The sequence below is a fragment of the Perognathus longimembris genome, chromosome 2 (genome assembly GCF_023159225.1).
Source record: "Perognathus longimembris pacificus isolate PPM17 chromosome 2, ASM2315922v1, whole genome shotgun sequence".
NCBI classification, from domain to species: domain Eukaryota; kingdom Metazoa; phylum Chordata; class Mammalia; order Rodentia; family Heteromyidae; genus Perognathus; species Perognathus longimembris.
In genome coordinates, this window is record NC_063162.1 from 100,994,706 (window position 1) to 101,019,279 (window position 24,574).

Genomic DNA, 24,574 nt, shown 5'->3' on the forward strand with positions numbered 1-24,574 from the left:
TTGAACTCTGGCCCTAGGTGCTGTCTCTGAGCTGTCTCTTTGTGTTCCAGGCTAGAGCTCTACCACTTAAGCCACAGGTCCATTTCCTTTTTCCTTTTTTCTTTTTTTGGTAATTAGTTGGAGATAAAAGGCTCACAGGCTTTCCTTTCCTGAGCTGGCTTCAGTGATCCTCAGATCTCAGCCTCCTGAGTGGCTAGGATTACAGGCATGAGCCAATGGCACCCTGGCAATAGTCCTAAATTTTAAAGGCCAAGATAGGAAAAGTAACTTTGACACTAACATGATAATGAAAGCATTTGGTCTTAAAAAAAATTTCCCTCAGTGATTGAAAATTAAAGCACGACTGTTTGCATTGAGATTGTTTTTATTAGTAGCATTCCCTAGTTCTTGCCTGACTTTCCCCATTCCTCTTTAGGCTTATATCCAATACTGTGTCATTAGACTGCATAATTACTGAAGTAAATGCTGTCTAGGCAGTAACTTCAAAAAGTAGCTTTTCACCAGTGAACAAAGACAATAACTTCCATCAGAATATAGTGTATGTTGATGACTATGTTAAACACTTCATTTAGTATCAATCTAATTTGATACCTAATTGAGTAATCTTTTCAGGTACTTGTAAATTTTTACATACTAATAAGACTTTTCCAAAAACTTTATGAAGGACTGGACTTTAGGGCTTTACTAAAAGATAAAACATACTCTTCCAATGAATTAGAACAAAACCTTAGAGATGGTTTATACTACACATAGTAAACAGCCACTTACAGTGCGTTTAAAAAATAGGTTCAAGCCAGGTGCTAGTGGCTCACACCGGTAACCCTAACTACTCAGGAGGTTGAGATCTGAGTACTGAGATTTGAAGCCAGTCAGGACAGGAAAGTCTTTAAGACTCTTCACTCCAATATAAACAACAACAACAAAAAAAAAACAAACACAGAAGTGGAGCTGTGGCTCAAGTGGTAGAGTGCTAGCTTTGAGCAAAAAGCTCAGGGACAGCACCCAGGCAGAGTTCAAGCCCCACAACAAACAAATATTATACACATATATTTTGTTTTTCATTCAAGCTGGGTGCTGGTGGCTGATGCCTATAATCCTAGCTACTCAGGAGGCTGAGATCTGAACTCCACAACTGACCAAAGAGAGGGGGGGTGAGGAGGAGGAAGAGAGAGAGAGAGAGAGAGAGAGAGAGAGAGAGAGAGAGAGAGAGAGAGAGAATATGAAAAAGAAAAAATCCCTAGCTGCTCAGAAGGTTGAGTTCTGAGGATCAAGGGTGAAAAGCCAAGCCAGCCTAGACAGAAAAGTCCATGAAAATGCTATCTCCAATTAACTGCAGTAGAGGTTTCAGTGTAGAATGTCAGCCTTGAGTGAAAAAGCCAAGCAAGAGTGTGAGACCCTGAGTTCAAGCCTCTGTACCAAATATAAATGTGTGTGTATATATACACACTTTCTTTTGTATTTATATTGCAGTTACACTTGATTAGTATTTACACAATCTTGAACAAGTGGTTTTTACAGGGAAAATTGAATAGTTTCATACAATCTTTGCAATGGATCTTTCCCCAAATACTGTATTTAAGCAAGCATGCCATTGAGTAAATATCACAACTTATCTTAGTCTTTAAAAATTAGCCTATTTTTACTATACAAAGTTATAGCAACATATACATGAAAGTCCTTCAATGTGACACCAGTTAAAAACTCCTGTAGGCAAAATAGTATTTATGCTTCCATTTTATTTTAAAGAATTTAACTGCCACCTCAGTAGTCTTAAGAGCAATATAACGAAACATACATTTAGACTTACGTCCATCATCAGCTTTAAAGGCTTCCCTGAAATAAGGTTGGGATTCACATCTTTTTTCTTAAGAAACACTAACCATAATTTGTTATCCTTCTACCCACCAACCCTCATTCAAACAATTACCTGATGAATTCGAATCTAACATTTAAAATCTTTGTCTGCTATAGGACATTCATCTTATCTGCTTCCCTGCATAACAAATTAAGCCTAACTGAAAATAAATCACTTTTAAAATCTCATTTTTGTAATGTGTTTTACCATGACATTATTTTATCTGAAATATAGGCTAAGTGGTGTTTTTCTTTTTAATTAACCACATTCAATTCTGGTAAATTTCAACAAAAGGAGAGCTCTTTATAGTCAAGAAGCTCTATAATGAGTTTGGCTATTTTCTAATTATATGAAATATAAAAGTTTGAATTTTTAACAGTAATAATTTTAATAGCTCCTAAATGGGGTCATGAAAAAGAATCAAGTCTGCACCAGTCCACGTACCTACAGTATTATGATAGAAGCACTCACCAACATTCCACACTATTTCACTCCCATGCCTCTAACAAGAATTCCTTACTAGGAATAGTGCATTAATAAACAAGACTCTCAACCTGCTAAGTGTGAAAAATTACTTAAGAAAAAAAGTATACTAGCTCTTCTTGGCCGGTCAAGGTTGAAATGGACATTTATCGTTTTTCTAACTTCTGTCCTAAGTTCAGAAATTGTCTTGCTTCTGATCAAAGATGAGGAATTTTTTTTGCCTGTACCTAGCAAAATAAAATGGCAAATTTGCCACCAGGTCATTCTTTGTCAAAAAAAGAAATAGGCTTTCAATTTACACACTATAAGCTAATAAGTGACATCTGCATACTACACAGCATGTTTATATTATGCACCATTTTAGGGGAGAGGAAAAGCTTCACAGGAGTTTATTCAATCCAAAGGATATGTAGGAATATCCTAAGAATATTGACTTATACATGAAATTTCTATAAACTGTTAAGTGGTCATCTTAGCTGTATTGTAACAAACCCCTATAATACAAAAGTCGACTCAAGGCACCTTATAAAGCACTGAAATTTACAATTTAGTCATTGCTCTTCTCTCTTCCAATACAAAATTATCTGGTAGTCTTCAATGGTGACTCTATGTTAAAACTTTCCACGTTTAGATTGTTTTACCAACAAAAAGGAATAAGAAATAATGATTTCCAAATTCAAGTTAGAGGAAAAACCGTTATCATATAGCAATGAAACCTGAGCAAATACTAAATTTGTGATTACAAGAGACATCTTTCATTAATACATTATTCAAATTCCTCCATAGCATTCAAGTCGTAGGTTAAAACCCAACAAAAGCTCATGTAAGCAAAGAATCCAACTGCCATGAAATGAGGATTTATATAAAGCCTCTTCAGCCCTAAGTATTTAGCTTACAACAATGAACACAGTAGAACACACTTTATCTAAATAACACCATTTAAACAGGTCTATAAATAATGTTACTTAAGATTAGAAAGTGTAATGCAGCATGTGACTGAAACCATTCTGTAGAAAAAGCATCAATGAGTACTTCATCACTAACTTGGGCATGGTAAAATTGATTACTTTGGCAATGTTTCCAAATTAGAATGCCTTTTAATAAAACAAATATAAACATCTGTATTCCTATGTATGTTGGTGCTCCTGAGGCTGTCTAAACATGAAAAGGCATCCCAGTGACATGCATTATATGCTTACTATACCTCAAAACTTCAGTGCCTAGTATGTGAAGTGATTCTCTATCATTTAACAGTCTGCCTTATAGCAAATTCTAGTAGAGATTTGTTTTCAGGATTTTATTATAACTTTGGGAAATTAGTGGCAAAACATGGTTTTAAAAAACAGTATGTGGCTGCACTTAATTCACATAAAAGCATTTTTACAACCATACTGAAGTTTAATCCTTTTACACAGGTTAACAAATGTTATCACAAGAAAAAGTAAACCTTGGGTTTAACCAAAAAGCAGTATTTTTGAAAGTGGAACAATGAAAAATTTTTTTCAAGGTTTTTACAAATGGTCACCTCTGGGTCAACTTCCCAGACTAGGGAAACAGTTGTTAAAATATTATGTGCTCAATTGAGCCGCTTATCTGCAGTACAGTATAGTACTAGAAATCAATCCTAAGGTCAAGATTTAAAACCATTTGAACAGGTAAGACCCTATGTGTTTTAAAGCCACCCCAGAGGAGGTACTTTTTTTTTTCCTTCCCAAAGTCAAAGCTGAATTAAAAAACTGACTATATGTAAGTTTATTTTTTCATAGCTTCAGTTCAAAATACTATCCTCATTGATAATACGGTCTGTATCTTGTCTGATCTGGATGATGTGGTCCAGGAAGTGGGGTTTGAGAAGGCGGACCCTGCATTCGTGGAGGAGGAGGTGGCCCTCTTGGTGCTGGCCATATACCAGGACTCATTCCTCCGGGTTGTGTAAATGGAGGGCTCAGAGTTCCTTGATCCTCAGTAAACTGGGGTAAAGAGTTAGGATTGTAATGGTGAGGAGGGGGCGCAGTTACAGGTGGACCACCATGCTGAGGTGGGGGAGGTCCTGGAGGAGGATGATTCATGTAAGGTGGCATCTGGGCAATAATATGTCCTGGGGGAGGTGTTATTGGTGGAGGAGCAGAGGTCATTGGAGGAGGTGGAGCTTGGCTATATACCAAGTGAGGAGTACCTGCTGCCTGGGGAGGATGGGGCATTGGATGGCTTATTGGTGGTGGAGGAGGTGGGGGTGGTGCATAATGTTGCTGTGGAGGCATAATATGATGAGGGTGCGAGACCACTGGTTGACCCTGATATTCAGGATGATGGTGAGTAGGTGCTGGGGCAGGAGGTGGCGGTTCTCTAGCACCTGAGTTTGAGTCATCCTGAATAGGGACGGTTATTAAATTGCTGTGTTTTCTTGTTGAAATACGAAAGGTTTCCTGACTGACAGAACGAGGTGGAGGTGGAGCCATGGACAATTCTGCTGGAGGAGCTCGAATATCTTCGTGTGGCTGATTATAGTGCTCGTGTGGCACATGCTGCAAAGGAGGTGGTGGCATCATGATGTGCTGCTTTGGCGGAATATGGCTCATATGGTGCTTGTCTGGTGGCATTATGAAACGATCAGGGATTTCAGCTGGTGGTGGGGCAATAGGAGGATGAACATTTTCAAGTGAAGCCCGGGTAACAGGTTTTCCAGCTCTCATATGACGATGGTTGATATGAGCCTGTAAGTCTCTCTGAGACAGATACGTTCTCTTGCACCCTTGAACAATACTACACATGAAGAGAGAACCTCGTGTACACTGCTCAATTCGCTGCACAGGATCACTACAGCTGAATTAGAAAGGGAAAAAAAGCTTACTAGGAAAAGAATATAAAAATAATACACTTGTTTTTAAAAAGATCTACTTTTAGAACATTACATAAAACAGAATAAAATATTCATAAAAGGAGCCTTTAATCTTCCCAGCTCTACTGTCTTAGCTACTAATCATTTCTGTCAACCTCAGAACTCTTAATGCTATTAGCAAACATAATATGACCATACTGAGAGACCTTGTATTTCCAACGCCCCAAATTTACCTAATATTCACGAGCAGATGTATTCTTTGTATCCATTTGTTTAAAAAAAAATCAAGGCAAAGTAAAATATATTCACATTCACAGATCCAATCCTGAATATGATTAAGTAAAATATGAAGGGGAAGACACTAAGTGGAAAATGCTTCAAGAACTACAAGAATAAATTTGATTATTCTAATCATTAGCTTTCCTAACATTAAACAACTTAAGTAACTTAAAAATTCAAACCCTGACCATCAAGTTTCTTTAAAGGCATTTTTCTGAGTTGCCAGGAAAATTTTAATGTAGTACATATGCTTGTCTAAATTCCAAGTACTATATTTAACATTTTCATAATGATCCAGGTCAAAATAATAATTACTACTCATTTATATTCAATCCATTCTGGCCTTTAATAGTTTCATAACATGGAAAGAGTACCAAACTAAAAATCCCAAGAGCTGAGAGAGTAGTGGCTCTATAACTTGGAAGATATTTCATGGATCTGAGTTTATCTTCACATTTGTAAAATGGAGCTTAAAGATTTACTTTTCCAAACTCACAATGTTTTTCTATCTATTTCACCTTACTTAAAATATCTTTAAGGTCAAACGCAATGATGAAAGTGGCATTATTTAATCATTGTTAATGTCATGGAGTATGTGTCATTTGATACTATATTAAATGGCTCTATATTCTTGAGTTTAAATTGTCTTATTTTCACATCCTTGCTATAAGACTGCATGCCTCTTCCCCCTCTTCCCTTTTCACTCATTATAAACTCAGAAACATCTCACATGAATAGGATGTGAGGCACTTTCTGTTGTGTAGTGAGGCACTTTGTTGTAGTAGTTTATTCTACTAAAATTAATTTGGGTTGCTATTTCTTTACTTTTTTTTTTGCCAGTCCTGGGCCTTGGACTCAGGGCCTGAGCTCTGTCCCTGGTTTCTTTTTGCTCAAGGCTAGCACTCTGCCACCTGAGTCACAGCACCACTTCTGGCCATTTTCTACATATGTGGTGCTGGAGAATTGAACCGAGCGCTTCGTGTATAGGAGGCAAGCACTCTTGCCACTAGGCCATATTCCCAGCCTCTCTTTACTTCTTGATCTGAGTCTATTAATCCAAATGGACTTTTGCCTTAAATAGTTAAGAATCACACAGGTAAGGGTCTTGCTGGATTTTATTTAGCATGTTAAAAAACTAAATTTCCTTTTAGACATTAACCCTGGAAAATTTACATAAAAACAGAAACTTTTTAATGCCCTCTATATTCAGGGTTTTAACACATATAAAAAAATTATAGGGTCTGGGAATATGGCATAGTGGCAAGAGTGCTTGTCTCCCATACATGAAGCCCTGGGTTCAATTCCCCACCACCACATATACAGAAGATGGCCAAAAGTGGCGCTGTGGCTCAAGTGGCAGAGTGCTAGCCTTGAACAAAAAGAAGCCAGAGACAGTGCTCAGGCCCTGAGTCCAAGCCCTGGGACTGGCAAAAAAAAAAAAAAAAAAGTATATCCCACTAAAAGGACTGAACTTAACCACCAAACTTAAAATAAATGTACATACACTGGGATGGAAAAAATAGGCATTAAGAAAATACACCAAATAAGCGATGTACTTCTAACTTTATAACAACTGAATTTTAATTCTACAAAAAGAATATTCAGTAAATACACAGGACAAATTTAACAATGTTGCTTTAAAAACAGGATAAAATATGCCAAAAATTTTTGTTGTTACTGAGTTGTCAATAAATCGTCCCTTTCTCTCCCAGTGATGCTATTTTCCTATACTACAAAAGGGATTCATCCCTTACAATCCCAAGTAGCTTCTTCTTTTGTGTGTGTATGCCGGTGCTGGGGCTTGAAAAATGCTATCACTGAGCTTTTGTGCTCAAGGCTAGTGCGCTACCGTTTGACTCACAGCTCCATTTCTGGCTTTCTTGGTGTTTGACAGGAAATAAGAATCTCATAGACTTTCCTGCTTGGGCTGGCTTCAAACTGTGATCCTCAGAGATTAGCCTCCTGAGCAGCTAGAATTAGAAGCATGAGCCATGGGCACCCGGCTCAAGTAGCTTTGTTAGTGACCAATATTACGAATCTTGAGTTAGTTTCAGCCAGATTATAAAGAATTTAGGAAGCCAATAGCAGTTCCAAGTACCTCTATCACCCAACAGTCATGGGAATCTGCTCTCGATTATATACCATAGCATACTACCTCTCCTTGTGACCCAGAAAAGAAACGCTCTTTGCTTATAAATCTCCTTATATGATGGCAAACAGACTTCATCATTTTGATCATTCTGAATTGGCAGACAGGGGCTATTCAGACACATCTTAAAGACTGAAGCCAACCCCGGGATCACAGAGGATTAGTCTTGCCTGCACATCTGAGCCCTTGCCTGAGCTTTAATACAGCTTACAGTTTATTACATTACAAACTTTACTATTAAAATGTAAAAATAACCATATCTTACCCTGGACACATCTTATCTCCCTTTTTCTCGTGTAAAATAGCACAGTCATAGCAAAAAACATGCTTGCATGGAATCTGTAAACAAAGATATTATAGTTTAAACTTATTAGAACTTAAAAATATTTCCACAAAAAAACACTAACAGTGAACATTAACACATCACACATCGAAGGTACATGAGAACTGTTTTTTTAACACAATTATTATACTAATTATATAAAATCAGCAGTCAAACTTTTTAATCATAAAGCCTTTTGAGGATTGTTGAAAACTTTGGTCCCTTTCCCAAGTATCTGCTTACACTTTGTATTGATTTTCATTTTAGTGAGACATAGTCTCACTACTATAGCTCAGGCTGGCCTCAAACTCCCTACATAGCTGAGGCTGCCCTCAAACTCAAGATCCTCCTGCTTCAACCTCACAAGTGCTGAAATCACAAGCCTACAATATGAAGCCATAGATATCTGCTTATACTTTCTGGAGACGTCAACTTTATATATTTTAACCATAGACCCAGTAGTGTAAAAGCTCCTGATGAAAAAAAAAAAAAACTGCTGGGAATATGGCCTACTGGCAAGAGCGCTGGCTTCGTATACATGAAGCCCTGGGTTCGATTCCCCAGCACCACATATATAGAAAATGGCCAGAAGTGGCGCTGTGGCTCAAGTGGCAGAGTGCTAGCCTCGAGCAAAAAGAAGCCAGGGACAGTGCTCAGGCCCTGAGTCCAAGGCCCAGGACTGGCAAAAACAAACAAACAAAAAAAAAACTGTAACATTTTATGTTTCTCTTCAAAGCATTTCAAAGTAGTAAAACAATTAGTTCAAAACTTCCCTTTGGTATTTCATATTTGTTTTTAAATGCTATAAACTTAGTTATTAAATAGTAAGCTTATCCACTTAAATTCTAGAATTTCACCTCTAAAAAAAAGATTAATTTTAATTGTACTTACCATTCGCCCATAGATTTTAATAGGCAATCCACATTTGTCACAGAAATGAACTGGGGTATCATCCTTTTCACCTAAGATGTTTATCTGTTGAAATGATATAATTAAAGTTTCCTCCTTGAGCAATTTCAAAATTTTATATCTATAATGCATACAATGAAATGGTTGAAAGTTGTTGCAACAACTGGAATTAGGTTACCATACACCACTTGTTTTCTTCTTAAATAGTAGCTATTGACATTACTGAACTGAAACATTAAAATTATTTCTGTAAATATGGAATTAATAGGTAAATGATTTTCATGTGCTGAAAGTCACAGACATAATAAAATTCATACCAGACATGGTGTGAATTATATGTGCTCTGCATTACAAATACTTAATGTTTAATTTTTCATTTTTAGTTATACCTTAAAGTCCCAAAAAAGGTGTCCAGGAAATCTTCTCTGATTTCCAAACAGTTCGCCCCCTTTACAGTCATAACGTTCTTCTTCATTATAATCAAATCCTTCTGAGGAAAAAAAGACAAGTGTTACCTATTAACTTTCCAAACCTCAGATTTCATTTTCGAAGTATATTTACATGACACAATATGCCTATTCACTGAGAAGATCATCTTGATGCCTTTTAAAGGTCTTCTAACAAGATAACTGAAACTAGTTCATAGTATCATACAAGTGATCTTAGTGATCATTTAGTCTTTTTTTTTATCATTTAGTCTTATTCCCCTACTTGCAACTGCAAATACTGCTGTTTGATTAATATTCAGTAACTCATTATTATCAGATTAGCAGCAGAGCCAAGAACGGACCTACAGCTCTTGACTACCATTAAAGTGCTCAATTCAATTCAAAAGTCTCTCTAGTATGAAACTTCATTGAAAACATAAATGATTCTGCAGACTTTCTTAAGACCTACCAAATTAGGCATATTTTTCTTTAGTCCGAAACTGAACAGCAGTAGCCATAATACTTACAAATATCCTCTCCATCTACACATATAACTATAAACTTGAATAACAGCAAGGTCAAATGGGCTCAATTCCTCTGGTCTAATTGATTAAAAAGTTGGTGGCAATCCTCTTACACAAAAGAACAGAAAACCAATGAATAGTCTAATGGGAATTCTAGATAGAATCCAATTACCTAAAGTAAAGCTGAGTAGACAAATATATCCCTCCAAGGTGCCAGGCTTCTCACGACTCTTTTGGCCCTAGAACTGGTAAACAGAGTAGCCAAAGCACACAAGTTTTAACTTTGCCCACATGGCTAAATTACAGCACCTGTGTACAGACAGACACACACACAGTGATGCAAAAAAATTAAAAATAAAAAAATTGAAGCTAATACTCTACTAGATTGCTATTTATCTTTAACACAAATGTCTAGTTCAAAGCCAGGGTGTTCTTATAACATCTGAGTATCCCCTGGGGTCTTTTATGTGGCCCATACCTCCTAAAAGCTGATATTATTTAAAATTCAAAGCAAAATCAATATTTCAAACACAGAAAATGATTGAGATCAGTGGCCCAGTAAATATGAAGCACATTACCATTTTTCAGGGTGATTCAAATAGAGCGACTGTCATTAAATATGTCTGCACTATCATAATGGCACCCAAGAGTCCTTACTTTGATCAATGCCTTAGAAAAATAATTAAAAAATTATGCAGATAGGTGAAACTAAAGTATCCAATGATTATGTTGAAGGTCAATGTGCCACTAACAGTAGCCACTAACAGTAGTTCCCTCTAGAAGGGGCTGGACAGCTTGAGGGTATGAGGGCATACTATCACGGAAAAAGGCAGAAGGGAGATTTGGGCTTTTTTGTATTATTTGAATATTTACCAAGACTGTATTTGTATGTTATTTGTACTTTAAAAATAACCTGAGAAGGCTGGGGATATGGACTAGTGGCAAGAGTGCTTGCCTCATATACATGAGGCCCTGGGTTCGATTCCCCAGCACCACATATACAGAAAATGGCCAGAAGTGGTGCTGTGGCTCAAGTGGCAGAGTGCTAGCCTTGAGCAAGAAGAAGCCAGGAACAGTGCTCAGGCCCTGAGTCCAAGCCCCAGGACTGGCCAAAAAAAACCCCCCAAAAAACCTGAGAAAAGTCAGAGGGCAGGGAAGCCTAGATTACAGACAATGCAGCAACTAGTAGGCTTCTACTAGAGTGACTAACTTTGGTGCTAAGGATTGGACCTAGGCCTTAGTACATGCTAAGCATATGGTCCACTACTGAGTTATACCTTAAGCCTCACTACTACAGTTTACAACATTTCAACTTCAAGCATATTTGTTTAGGTAGGCAAAGAAAAGTTACAGTAGAGGAACCATATTTTATAAGGTATAACGTTTTTCTAGAAGAAATAAAAATTGCTAGAATAGAGCAGGAAGTCCAGAAACAGACCTAACTACATTAAGAACTGTATTGTATGCAATGGCAACGGCAAGATTCCTATTCAACAAGGAAAAGACAAGTCAACAGCGGACATACTGGCTAAAAGGAAAAAAAAAAAGCAAGATCACACTTTATTTTTATATATAATAGCCAAAATACATATCCATAACAATTGCAGAGCAGGAGCCAATGATTTTTTCTCTGTACAAGTCCTATTTTCCGCTTTCTAGGATGTATCATCTCTATCACAATTATTCAATTCTATTATTGTACTGTGAGAACAGCCACAGATGATGCTTTAATGAATGGTGTTGACTGTGTTACAGAAATTTTATTTCTACAATCAGAGCTAAATCTCTTCTATAGGCCATAGTATGCTGACTTGGTTGCATACTCAAAGACATGGAGGGAAGGCACTTTAAGAATGTCTTAAAGCACTAAGACAAATAACAGCAAAGACTGACCACAAAAAACTGTCACTCTCTTTTCAGTAAAAATGTTCAAGACAAAAAATATATACAATGTAACAAACAGACAGTTTTATTAATTGACCAAGAATTCAGCAATAAAGAGAAAGGCAGCCAAACAGAAAAATTGGAAAAGGATATAAACAGGAAGCACCTAGGCAAAAAAAAAATGACCAAAACTATGAAAAGGTATACAACCTCACACATAATTGAAGACATTCACATCAAAACAAAACTTCAGTAATACCAAATATTCTTGTGTGGGAGTATAAACTAATATACCTTTTCTGGAGAATTAACAATATTTGATATCCCAAAAAGTACAATTATCAAGTTTTAAATGTTTTGCAAAGCATAGACTCTACAAAGTACACATAGTAAGCTGTATGTGTAAGGATATTTGCTAAAGTAGTTATAGCAAAACAAATCAAGAAAAACTATCAAATACATTAGGGTACGTTTATCAAATAAACACAGAAATTTATATCTGTTTGTTTTAAAACAGGGTATTGCCATGTGGCCCAGGCTGGCCTCAAATTCATGAATTCCCCTACTTCAGCCTCTTGAGTGCTGATGTTTCAAGAATATACCACAATATCTGGTTAAACCAGTTTATTAAATGAAACATATTTGTAGGGTACTGGTAAGGCAAGCTCTTTAAATGCAGATTACATGAAGAAATGCAGTTATATATGAATAATATTTGCATATAAAAATTAACATAGATTATCTTTGAAGAGAAGAGAGGAGAAAATTATTTCCAATGTTATACTTTCTGTCATATTGTTTATGGACTCTTTTCATAGGAAAACTTACAAAGGAAAAAAAAAGCAGAACAAACCAAAATGAGAGTCAAACAAAAAGGTTGAAGAATGAATAATAGCACATGTAAGGTTTTTTGTGTTTTATTTAAGGGCAGCAGTAAGTACCTAAGCTCACACAGCTTATATGGTACAAATTAAAACAGAAAAATGGATACATCTATTAAACAAATTACCTTCCTCACCAGTTGGAGCCTTTGCAGGCATCCTGTTAATCGTCCTTTGAGTTCGAGGTACAGGTTTAGCCTTGTTTGCTTGTTTAGAGATGAGTTTTATAGGAATTCGTCTGCGAACATCAAGACCACCCAAGGATCCAGAACTGTTAGTGCCTTGCAACTCATTGTCTATGTGAGGGGGGGAAGAATAGTAATCTCTTTTAGTTTTTCTTTCTGAAGAAAGTAATGAGTACTAAAACAACATAACCACATTATCAAGGATTAAAGATCTTAGTTTTAGCCTACACCAGTGGTACAAGCCTGTAACCCTAGAGCTACTCAGGGACTTTGAGATCTGAGGTTCCCTATCCAAACCCAGCCCAGGTAGTTAATTTTGTGAGACTCTTTATCTCCTACTAACCACCAAAAAGCTACAAACGGAGCTGTGACTCAAATGGTAGAATACAAAATCTGTTTTCCCTTGAGCACAAAAGCTCAGGGACAGCACCCTGGACTGGCACCATAAATAGTCTTCATTTTAAGTATTAGATTGACCTACACTTAATCACTTTTTTTCTGTATTTTGGATAAATCTTTGCAGAACTACTTTTTTTTTTTTTTTTTTTTTGGCCAGTCCTGGGCCTTGGACTCAGGGCCTGAGCACTGTCCCTGGCTTTTTCCCGCTCAAGGCTAGCACTCTGCCACTTGAGCCACAGCGCCGCTTCTGGCCGTTTTCTGTATATGTGGTGCTGGGGAATTGAACCTAGGGCCTCGTGTATCCGAGGCAGGCACTCTTGCCACTAGGCTATATCCCCAGCCCTGAAGAACTACTTTTAACCCTCGTTGAGACAAGAAATCTTTTTAGAAACTACTAAGTTACAGAAACTATCTTTTTCTAGAAAATTGAACCCAGAAAAAATTCCATGTAATTCTATTACAGAAACAAAATCCTTAATGAACTTAAGAACCCATCTCAACTGTTAAAAGATTTTTTTAAAAAATAAAAAACAAAATTCTCTATTTGTGTCTAATTCTCAAATATGCAAAGTAGCCACACAATAAATTTGCTAAATTTACTTATAAATCTACATCAGGGTAACTTATAAATTGAAAATACAAAATAAACTTTGATGATTGAATAATGCATCTGAAAATGAAGTTAATTTTAAGAGAATAATTCCCCTAAAAACTATTTAGGAATATTGCACAAATTATATTATTTAGTAGCAAAACATGCAATAACATTTATAGAGACAATAGCAACTGAGTTACTCTTATTAAGCACTGAAGTAGGAAATTACAGTTTCGGAGTATACAATGTTTCTATCTTCAAGTTGGACTTAAATAACCAACACTTTTAATCTCTTCTTGGTATTAAGAGAAACAGATACATTATCTCATAGAACCAACTCATAGAAAGCTCAAGAGCTGCCTTTTTCAAGTATCTAAGAAGAGATATATCTCAAGACTGGAGGCCTGGCACAGCAGGAGAGTAACTCCCTCCCCAAATAACAGGTCCATAGTTCAAATCTCAGTATAGCCTGTGGGGGAGGGAAATACTCAACTTTATCTAGAGATAAAAAGGAATATACTCAAGTAGGAAAATGCAAGTGATTTCTAAATTATACTGTTTGAAACACAAGTTACTGTACAAAATCTCTATAAGAAATAATACAATTTGATAGCCACATTAGATTTCATAAGCCAAAATGTGCTAGTAAACTTGTACTGACTTCCAGTGATGTCACATTAAATTTATATTCATTTAGTTTTTGTGAATATATAAAACAAAATTTAAAATGGGTCCAAAATGATTATTTTAGTATTTTTCACTGTACTTTCTACTCATAAAACTGTATCCCCCTTCTAAAATTCTTGGAAAAGGAATTCTACTGATAGCTAAAATCTTGAGTAGACCCAACTTGATCAACTTGCAACATTTCACTAAATGAACAGGTTTGCCAATGTATTTTATCTGTCTACTTTATATATGCTAATCTGTGTAAATGTACTTAAAAAGTAATTCAAGAGCCGAAGACAGATATGACACAATGACTTTTTGATGCTCAAAAAGTATTCCTCCTTTTCCAATGAACTAAAAACAGCAAGCTGTTGTAAACAGATTTTCTTCAGACATTATTAAAGGGAGTCTTAGTGGGCTTACTTTTGTGAATGAAAATTCCAACACTGTATTGAAAGTCTGCTCTCATATCACCATGAACAACATAATTCAAAAAGCCAGTTTCCCATCAAAATTTTACTGTTTCTATCAAAAATTTCGAGTTATAAATAACAAGGCTTAATAGTGACAACATTCTGAGGTTAGCTGCCCCTTTTTAAATATAAATTTCAAGTTTTTTGAGCTCATATATATTATATATTGTTATTATAAAGGCAATGCACAGAGGAGTTAGTATCACTAGTCAGGTAATGAGTACATTTCTTTTTGGATGTCCCCTCTTCCTTTGTTTTCTCCCAGTTTTCCTCTCCCATCACCACTCACAAGTTGTAAAGTTCATTTTCAACATAGTTTCTACTAAGTATCACTACTGCATTTGTTCACACTATGCCCCTCCATTTTTGTGTCCACCCCTTTTCCCCCTCAAAGACAGAAAAAACGAACAGGACAAAAAAGGTTAAAAAAAGAAAGGAAGGAAGGAAGGAAGGAAGGAAGGGATGGAGGGAGGGAGGAAGAAAGAAAGAGAGAGAGAGAAAGAAAGCCTCTTGCTTCCATTTCCTGGCATTCACTTCAATAAATACTATTTATGTATGATCAGAAGCACAGAGTCATGGTACCTTTGTGCTCCTCCCCTAGAGTGTCCTTTGGTCTCACTGTGTATGAATGTCTACTAGAGTCTACATCTAGAGGTCTACTCTAGATGTCTACTCTATCACCGTGTCTCCAGTTAACTGACATTTCCCTCATTCCTCACAATGGCTTTGTGACTCAAATAGTTATCATATTCATTTTTACTAACTTAATGAAAATTTCAAATTTGAATCTTTTGGAAAATGTGAAAATTTTCCCACAATCAATGCATAATAATTGATACTGTCTTTTGATATAAAGCATTAAGCAGACTGCTTCATAAAGAAGTTGAAAGCACATAAAATGCAGAAAAGACATCTGACTGTTCAGCTCATTAATGACTGTTCAGTTAGGATGACTTACTTTCTGAGGCAACCTTTTCACTTAGAAAAGTAGGATGATGAGCCCCTTTATACAAACATTTATATTCCTATTTCCACACTTATGTCTTTGAACCAGGGGCTTGATTCCCAATCTCAGTAACAAGATCAATTAAGAATATTTTGCTAAAACCAAACACTTGTTTGTACCTTCAAGATCCTAAAATTTCAACTCTACAAAATTTCCAAACATTGGAGTTCCTTAGGACTTGATTCTGTATTCATTCAAATGATGTCACCAATCCCTGGCCTCACGGTATGAACTATGAAGACCTAGTCTCCAAATACATATTTTCGGATCCTATCTTTCCTTTCCCTCTGTGTATCAATACACATCTCATATTTGGAAGTCCACAATCAAATTATTGTTTCCAAATGCCAATCTCCTACCACTTTTAAAAGGTGCGTTTTCTTAAGTTTTCCCCAACTTAACAGCAGGTACTACCCAAAACCCACATATCAGAAACCCAGGTATTTCTTACTTTTCTCACACATCTCCAAACTAATCTATGAGCACGTTTCAGTTCTACCACCAAAGTATTTACTGCAGTTGTCCATTCCTCCTTTGCCCACTTTTTTTTTTCTCATTTTTGAGTTGATGAAGATCAACCCCAGGACCTTGGACATGCTAGCCAAGTACTCTATCGGGCTACAAGTGCCACCCCTTCATTTTCACTAAACCAAGTACTCCTTCTGGACAGATTATTTTCTATTATTCTTCTCTTCCTCTCTTACAATATTCTACACAGAAGAGTCTATTATATTTGTAAGGATTATATTTCTCTCCTGCTTCTGCTCAGTGGCTTAGAGTCACTTAAAATGAACATCTTTAGCATGTTTTTCAAAAGTCCTGAATAAGGGCTTTGAAGAGCTTCCCTTTCCCCATATCATCTGGGGGTTCATTTACTCTTGCTAACAAAGCTACAGGGCACTGGCTTTCCCCAGACCACCTACTCTTCTACTGGTGCCTTTATATTGTGCTTTTCCTCCCCTGCTCTATTTTATGGCCAGATTCTTCTCATCTACCAGACTTCCACTTAACTATTACCCTTCCAGGATGACCTTCCTTGACCAACCTCCCTGAAATTTTCAACTGCACAAAGCCCATTTCTTCAATGCACTCAACCATAATCTATAAACAAAAGTTATTTTTAAAAAACTGTCTTCCCCAATATAATGTAATCTCCAAGAGAACAAGAATCCAGACTTATTGTTTAAACTATACCATCATCCCATTTCCAGACCTACAATTACCTGAATCTAATACATATATATGTTATACATGTTTATACTATTATATAATGAAGTTGTTTATCTGATGTGAAGATATTCCAATCAATACTTAAGTACATCTTTTCCCCCTCTTCGTGCTATGATCTATAAAACTGAAGCATTTAATTGTAAGGTAAAACATTAATGACTAGTGAACTCATCCAAATCCAAGATCCACGACGAAGAAAAGCCAATAAATATATAACAAAGGATGGAGCTATTCTAACTTGGAGCTTGGGACGTTAATGTCTTGATTTTTAAATCTCCTTTATAAACAGCTCCAAATGATGAGAAACGACGACAGACTAAAAGCGGGGTATTAGAAAAAGTGCTCCGTTTAGAACTTCTGAAACTACATTAGACTTCCTAATCTAACCTCCAGTCCCTTTAGGGGCCAGAGACGCAACAACAACATAAGATGAACTCTGCAGTAACTTCTCAATTCTGATAGACACCTCAGAATGTCTCCAGCCCTCTCACCTATCTACTTCCAGCAGAAAGAGGCTCCTCCAACTCCGAGAATGGAATCCACCCTCCACTTCCCCATAACATAATGCAGAGCATCTGGGCTGGGGAAAAAAGTAAGACCTTCCCTGCCCACTCCCGTTCCCACAAAGCTCGTATCGCCCAGGGTCCCGGTTCCGCTCTCAGCAGAACCAGAGAACCAGCGGCTGGAGCCGGCCCCAAGGATGAAGGTATGCACCGGACGGTAGGCCGGGAAGCCGCAGGCCCCGCTCCGCACAGAAAAGGTTCTGTGCGCTTCCTTTCTCCCTGCTAGCCCCCAGAGCTGTTGGTGGAACATAACCCCTTTGGCCTGCTGGGCGACGAATCCCACAACAGTCGTGGGGGGCAGAAACCCGGACCCCCAGAGCCTCCGCCTCCTTACCAGTGTGATCCATGATTCGGCTCGCAGTGCACGATGGGAACGGAAGTCAATCGCGCCAGAGTCGCCGCTTGCGCGTGCGCAACACGTTCCGAGTTCCGGGAGGCGGAAGTGCGCCCGGATAACCCGGCTTTGACAAGCTTTTGGCTTCCTTCTCTCACTTCCACCACCCCCACTCTGGAGAGGGAATCGGGCATAGTCTGGGCAGAGGCAGAACGAGCGAGTAAGCGAGAAGCGGCGGGGTCTTGAGGTCGCTAAGGCTACTCCGGCGCCTCAAAGGGAAGTTGCCTTTAGCTGTGAAAAGGGCACCAACGGGGGCGGGAGAAATGATGGGCGCCCTGAGGAACCGTGCTTGCGGCAGGTCGACGGCCGACCGTCCCGCCCCACCCCTGGGAAGCGTGGCTTGCTGGGACTTGTAGTCTGCTGGAGTCGGCTGGCCCAGTGCGCAGGCTCAGCCGTTGGGCGGAGTAACGGTTTGGTATCCCCGGGGTTAGCGAGCATCTTTCCTCCACCCCGCCTAGGAGAGGATCAAACGCGCGCGCTCCGGAAGGTGTTTGCCAGCGGGTGGTTGCCCGAGGTTGGGGGGGAGGGGAGAGAGGGGTGCTGTCTGCTAGAGAGGGGGAGGGGGAGGGCGAAAGGGAGAGCCTGAGTAGGACAGGTGGCGGGGATTGGGCAGTGTGCTATTGTCTACGGTTTGCTTTGTCCAAGCCCTGCGCCCCGCGCCACCGAGCTTGCAGACGACGCGGTTAGCGACCCCGTTCCAACCTCTCAAGTTCCTAACGTTGGAACCACACTTTATAATGCTTGATGACCCTCATTTTCTAGAAAAGGAGGGCGTCGGCGGAGAACCACTCCTAAAGACTGCGAGCTGGGCCAGGTTACAAGTCACCCGCAGTAAAGTGCAGATGAGGGGGGAGGATTAGTGGGGGGGGGGGGGGCGGAGAGGGAGTACTAGGGCTTGGCCGGAAGGGAGAGATGAAAAGACCTCAAGAAGAGAGAGTTACCACCACTGACGGTACCTAGTTCCAGTTCTTGGTCCCAGGGGTTTGTGGTTGCTGCTTTCATCTTGCTGAGCCCAAATTAAACAGAAAGTGGCCGAGGGCTCCTTCTTCCAGTCCAGTCTTCACCTAGCAGACCGGTGCTCTTGTGTGTCCACTCTCCTCCTAGCCCTTTTACATTGGATGCTCTCAGATGGATACAAAGAAGCACAATTAGTGCAAAACACAATCTTGGGAATCAGGGGATTTGCGTTCTATTCTTGTTGTCCCTTGGTGATGACATCTTTTCCTTGGGTGGTTCACACTTTCAGTGCCAGTTCCTAGGGGGGGAGGGGAAGATGCTTTTGAGTAGCAAGGTGTTGTTTGTGTGTAGTTGTTCATTAATAATGTGACTAGTCCCTATTATATGGGATTCGAGGGAGGGGGTTCTCTATCCATCCAAATCCACCACTCAGACAGTTTCAAGTAAAAAGATGAAAAAAGAAGCATTGGGGAAGTTCCAGGTGGAAAGGTCCCAGGTTTCAGAAAAACATGTAACAAAACAGAACAGCGGCACAGAGACTTACTTCCGGAAGATTTACCAACAAACCAATTCATTTCCAATGGAGAGCTGAATTGGGACGCCATGGGGACAAGAGAAGAGACAGGACACAGGAGGGGTAATGGCGCCTGAGCTGGCCTGACCCTAAATAGGATCAGGTCAGGGGGCCAGGGTCACAGGAAGCTCCCAGTCCCAAGCACTTGACTAACAGGTTCAGTAACCTATAGGCCATGTGCCCACCCCTGTCTCAGGATTCAGGAACATCCATTACTTGGGGATGGGACTTCCCTTCTAGGAATACCCATCAAGACAAGATGCTAGGTAGTACAACTTGCCATGTGGCCACTGATGGCGCTGGCCAGATCTAACCTCCGTATTACATTCCCAAGAAGGCCGATACTATTAGTGTAGCCCGTTATTGGGTGATTGTCTTACTGAGATCTTTTGAAAGGACTTTCATACTTTTTCTGCAGCTTCATAAGCAAGTTTGTGGGCACATTCACAGCTAAAGATGTTGATGAACAAAAGTTATCTGTGCTTTTGTTCTCAAGTGAATTTTGATGGAAGTGCATTGAATCTATTGGTCATTTTTAGTAATATGGACATTTTTAAACTTAATTCTCCATGAACTTGAGGGATCTTTATATCTTCTATTGTCTTCTTAGATTTCTTTCTCAAAAGTTTTCATTGTTGGGGCTGGGGATATAGCCTAGTAGCAAGAGTACCTGCCTCGGATACACGAGGCCCTAGGTTCGAGTCCCCAGCACCACATATACAGAAAACGGCCAGAAGCGGCGCTGTGGCTCAAGTGGCAGAGTGCTAGCCTTGAGTGGGAAGAAGCCAGGGACAGTGCTCAGGCCCTGAGTCCAAAGCCCAGGACTGGCCAAAAAAAAAAAAAAGTTTTCATTGTTGACTTTTATTATTACTTTCTAATATTCCTTGTTAGTGGCTTTTTAAATTTTAATTGTATTGTCAAGGTGATGTACAGAGGGGTTACAGTTACATACGTAAGGTGGTAAGTACATTTCTGGTCATCCTTGTTACCCCCTCCCTCATTTTTCTCCCACCTTCCCTCCCCCTAAACCCCTCCCCTTGTTAGTGGCTTCTGTGTCATAATTAGTCAGAAAACACTTTATCAAAAGTTGACATTATTTTCTCTCATGGAATCCAGACCTAGAGGGGAAAAAGGGATGTACATTAAAATGGGCCTTTAGAGACCAGTGGGAGAGGGGAAGAGAGGGTGGGTCAAGAGGAATAATGTGATCAAGGTATATTGTATGCATGTGCAAAAAGGTCATAATGAAACCTATTTAGTTGCGAGAATGTTTTTTAAAAAGGAGCAAAAGAAGGATAAAAGTGGAAAAGTGAATATTGCCAAAGTATTATATACAGATAAAGAAATACCACAATGACACTCACATTGTATGCTAGTAAAAATAATGGGAAATTTTTAAAGTGTTAGGTTTATTAAAGTAGGTAGCCGATGATCGAACACCATGAGATATTCAAGCAGAAAAGAAAACATTTTATTCTGCCAAACTGCTGGCCTGCAGCCAAGACCAAAGCACTTATGGCAAGCAAGAAAGAGAATCACCCTCAAGCTACGCCTTTTCTAGGGCCTGGGGGGCAGGAATCAGGGCCAGGATGTAACCTCGGTGGCTGCCTCCAGGTGTGCCAGTACTGAGTGGAGACTTTAGACAGGCAAGAGACATCTGCATGGAGCCCTCCCTTGGACCTTACAAATAGTTGACAGTAATATTTATTTAGCATGGTATTGACCTATGGTTTTTAAAAATGAAGTCATAGTGGACAGTCTGAAGCACTGAGTGGTGTATATGTTGTTTCCCTCCCCCCCCCCCCCCACACACACACACTTGATACTGGAGTTTTGACCTTGGGGACTTGCTAAAACTGCACCCCCAGCCCTTTTTGCTGTACTTACCCATTCCTCCCCCCCCCCCCCCAGTGATGTAATACTAGTAGAAAAACAGGCTGCTGGCAGATGTCCAGAGAAGCTGATAATGCAAAACCTGCCTTAATTTGCGGATGGCACCTTTAAGAAGTGATTAGATCATTAAGAGTGCCTTTCTTGTGGGAATGAGCTTTTACACCTTGGGGAATGAATTTGGTTACCATAACAGCAGGCTATTATAAAGCAAATTTGGAATCCTAGTGTGGTGGCTCTAGTCTCTAATCCTATCTACCTAGATTTGTTAGTTGAAAACTAAATCCTGACTAGCCTGAATACAAACATAAAGACCTTATCTTCAGGAAAACAAGAAACTAAAAAGGTTGAGGGTGAGGATTAGGGGGGTTGAACACCTGCTTACTAAGTGGTAGGCTCTCAGTTCAGACCCTGGTACCACCAAGAAAAGAAGTTTGGCTTCCTCACCTTTCTCACATGCTTCCTCTCTCACCACCTGTCCCCTATACATACACCCATTCTTTGCCCTGTGCTACCATATGAGGCCCTCACCAGAAACCAATGACAATGCTATACTCTTGGACTTCCAAAACTGACATAAATCTTAAAAAAAAAAAAAAATTCTAGTCTTGGATATTTTGTTATGCCAACACAAAACAGAACAAGACATATTAAACTGCTGTATATATATATGCCATTGTGCTGTAAGTAGTCTATGATGATGCTTCCTAGACTTGAGAAAACTTGTATCTGCCAGCTCCCTGACCCTAACCTCAGCTGCCACTCCACACCAGTCAGAAGAGGTTTGCTAGCTTCCCTAGGTTGTTTTGTGAATGTATATGTCCCTCCAAATTTTGTATGATACAACATATCCTGCTGTAATGGGGGGAGGGCCAAAGTGGGGGAATCTCCCATCCCTCCAAGAGTCTACCACTCAGAGACAGTCTCAAGTAAAAAGATGAATTTATTGGGGAAGTTCCAGATGGACCGGTCCCAGGTTTCAGAAAAACATATAACACAGAACAGGACAGTGGCACAGAGACTTACTTCCAGGGGATTCCAACAAACCAATTCAGCTCCAATGGAGAGCTGAATTGGGACATCATGGGGACAAGAAACACAAGACTTGAACATGTGTCATGGCACAATGGTGCCTGAGCTGGCCTGCCCCTAAATATGCTCAGGTCAGGGGGCTGGGTCACAGGAAGCTCCCAGTTCCAAGCATTTGACAGACAGGTTCAGTAACCTATAGGCTATGTGCCGCCCCTGTCTCTTGGGGTTCAGGAACTCCCATTACTTGGGGATGGGACTTCCCTTCCTGTAGGAATCCAGGCATGCCCACCAACAATTGCTGTGCAGATTTAGGGGGGTGGGGCACTATTGTTTACAGGGAGAGGGAATCTTCCAGGTCTCTGAGCAGAGGGGGCTAGGGAAATAGTGGAGATGGAGTCAGCTTCTGCCCTCTTTTGCTGGCCAGATCTGACCTCCATATTATACTGTCAGGCACTGGTGAGTCATGCCTACAGTTGTAGCTACTCAGAAGGCAGAAATAGGAGAATTGTAGTTCAAAGCCAGCCCAGCCAGGAAAGCCCGTGAGACTCTTATCCCTGATGAAACACCAAAAAGCCAAAAGTAGAGATGTGGCACAAGTGATCAAGTGCTAACCTTGAGCACAAAAGCTCAGGAACAGTGCTCAGGCCCTGAGTTCAAACCCCAGGATTGGCACACACACACACACACACACACACACACACACACATCTTAATCCCTGCAGTGGTGATATCAAGAAGTAGAATCCTTGGGGACAAAGCCCTCATAAGTGGAAGTCATGATTTTACAAGAGGCTTCAAAGAGCAGTGATCTGACCCTCAGCCATAGGACAGTGTTCCTCTCTTTGACTACCTTGTGAGGATGGTAGCAAGATGCCATCTCGGAATCTAAACCCTCACCAAGTACCACTCTGTTGACACCTTGACAGTGGACTTTCTAACTTCCAGATTGAATAAAAGTTTTTATAAGTTACTCGTGCTTATATGACTCATGATTATAGTAACACAAATAGTCTAAAACACTTGATTTGTTTGGCTTATAAATAGACCATGGATAATTTTGTTTAAGGGTTTTTGCTTTTTATATATGGTCCAGACAAGCCTGGGTTCTAGCTCATGATACTTTTGCCTTGGCCTCCAAGTGCTAGAATTGTAGAGTATTTCTGGCTATGATAGATCCTGTTATTGTTTAGATGTTTCTCACTGTCAGGAATTCATTTTATTGCATGGCCTGCCATGAATATAGATTTACACATACATGTAAGCATCATGAAGCTACACTTAGCTATATGTGATCCTCACTGCTATGTCTATTCTGCTATTTAAAAAATATTATGATGCCCTAAATATCAGATTGCACCAAATGGTTGTAATCTAAGTTTGAAGACCATAACTTTACATCTCCCATGATATTCTGGAAAGTTTATGCTAGTCAAGAAATATTGAGGTTTTCAACATGCCATGTGAAACTGTACCCTTTTTTTTCCTCTAGTATTCCCTTCCTGTGGTTTTACTCCTATCACTGTATCCGATCTTAGTACCCCGATACTGTATGTATGTATATTGGAACTAGGGAAGGGAATGGGAATACCAAAATCGAGAAACAAAAGATAAAAAGACAAACCATCACAATAGTAACACTTACAAAACAAATTGGTGTAAACCAGCTGTACAACTCGTGGGGGGGGGGAAGGGAACTGGGGAGGGGGGGAGATGGTGGAAAAATGAGGGAGGAGGTAACAAGTTGGATAAGAAATGCACTTGCCTTACATATGAAACTGTAACCCCTCTGTACTTCACTTTGACAATAAACAAGATGAAGGAAAAAAAATATCGCACAAGGCGCTTGTCCACGTTTTGCTGGGTTTAGGGGGGCAGATCTCCTAGGGGGAGGAGAGTGCAGGGCACTTCGGGTCTTTCATCAGGAAATCATGGTGCAACCGAGGAGATTATGCTTAGACTGTAACTCATTGTTTGACTTTTCCACCATTACAAGTCTGAACTCCTTCGTGAGCATCTTTGCTTCTTCCCACCCATTTTATTAAAAAAAAATGCAAT

At 39.4% G+C, this 24,574-nt stretch overlaps 1 protein-coding gene across 5 annotated transcripts; it reads right to left on the reverse strand.

Annotated features, from left to right (window-relative positions):
• Positions 1 to 3,715: 3,715 nt before the first annotated feature.
• On the reverse strand, positions 3,716 to 18,365 carry Cbll1 (Cbl proto-oncogene like 1). Of its 5 annotated transcripts, none has more exons than XM_048339802.1 (6): positions 18,008 to 18,365; positions 12,691 to 12,849; positions 9,226 to 9,323; positions 8,819 to 8,902; positions 7,871 to 7,944; positions 3,716 to 5,161 (listed from the first exon to the last, which is right to left on the reverse strand). In XM_048339802.1, exons 1-6 carry the CDS (start codon positions 18,018 to 18,020, stop codon positions 4,126 to 4,128), a joined length of 1,464 nt encoding a protein of 487 aa, XP_048195759.1. In that variant the 5' UTR covers positions 18,021 to 18,365; the 3' UTR covers positions 3,716 to 4,125. The 5 variants fall into 5 exon arrangements, with proteins under 5 accessions (XP_048195759.1, XP_048195758.1, XP_048195757.1 ...); XM_048339801.1 differs by having other exon boundaries at positions 9,226 to 9,326; positions 18,008 to 18,364; XM_048339800.1 differs by having other exon boundaries at positions 12,682 to 12,849; positions 18,008 to 18,364.
• Between the last annotated feature and the right edge of the window lie 6,209 nt (positions 18,366 to 24,574).

Bases quoted from the DNA above. Each gene is read 5' to 3' on its own strand.
- Cbll1 (XM_048339799.1), bottom strand. The intron at 9,327-12,681 runs GTAATTTGTTTA...TTTTTTCCTCAG, and splicing joins GGCTCCAACTGGTGAGGAAG to AAGGATTTGATTATAATGAA. The intron at 7,945-8,818 runs GTAAGTACAATT...CTTTGTTTACAG, and splicing joins TTAAAATCTATGGGCGAATG to ATTCCATGCAAGCATGTTTT.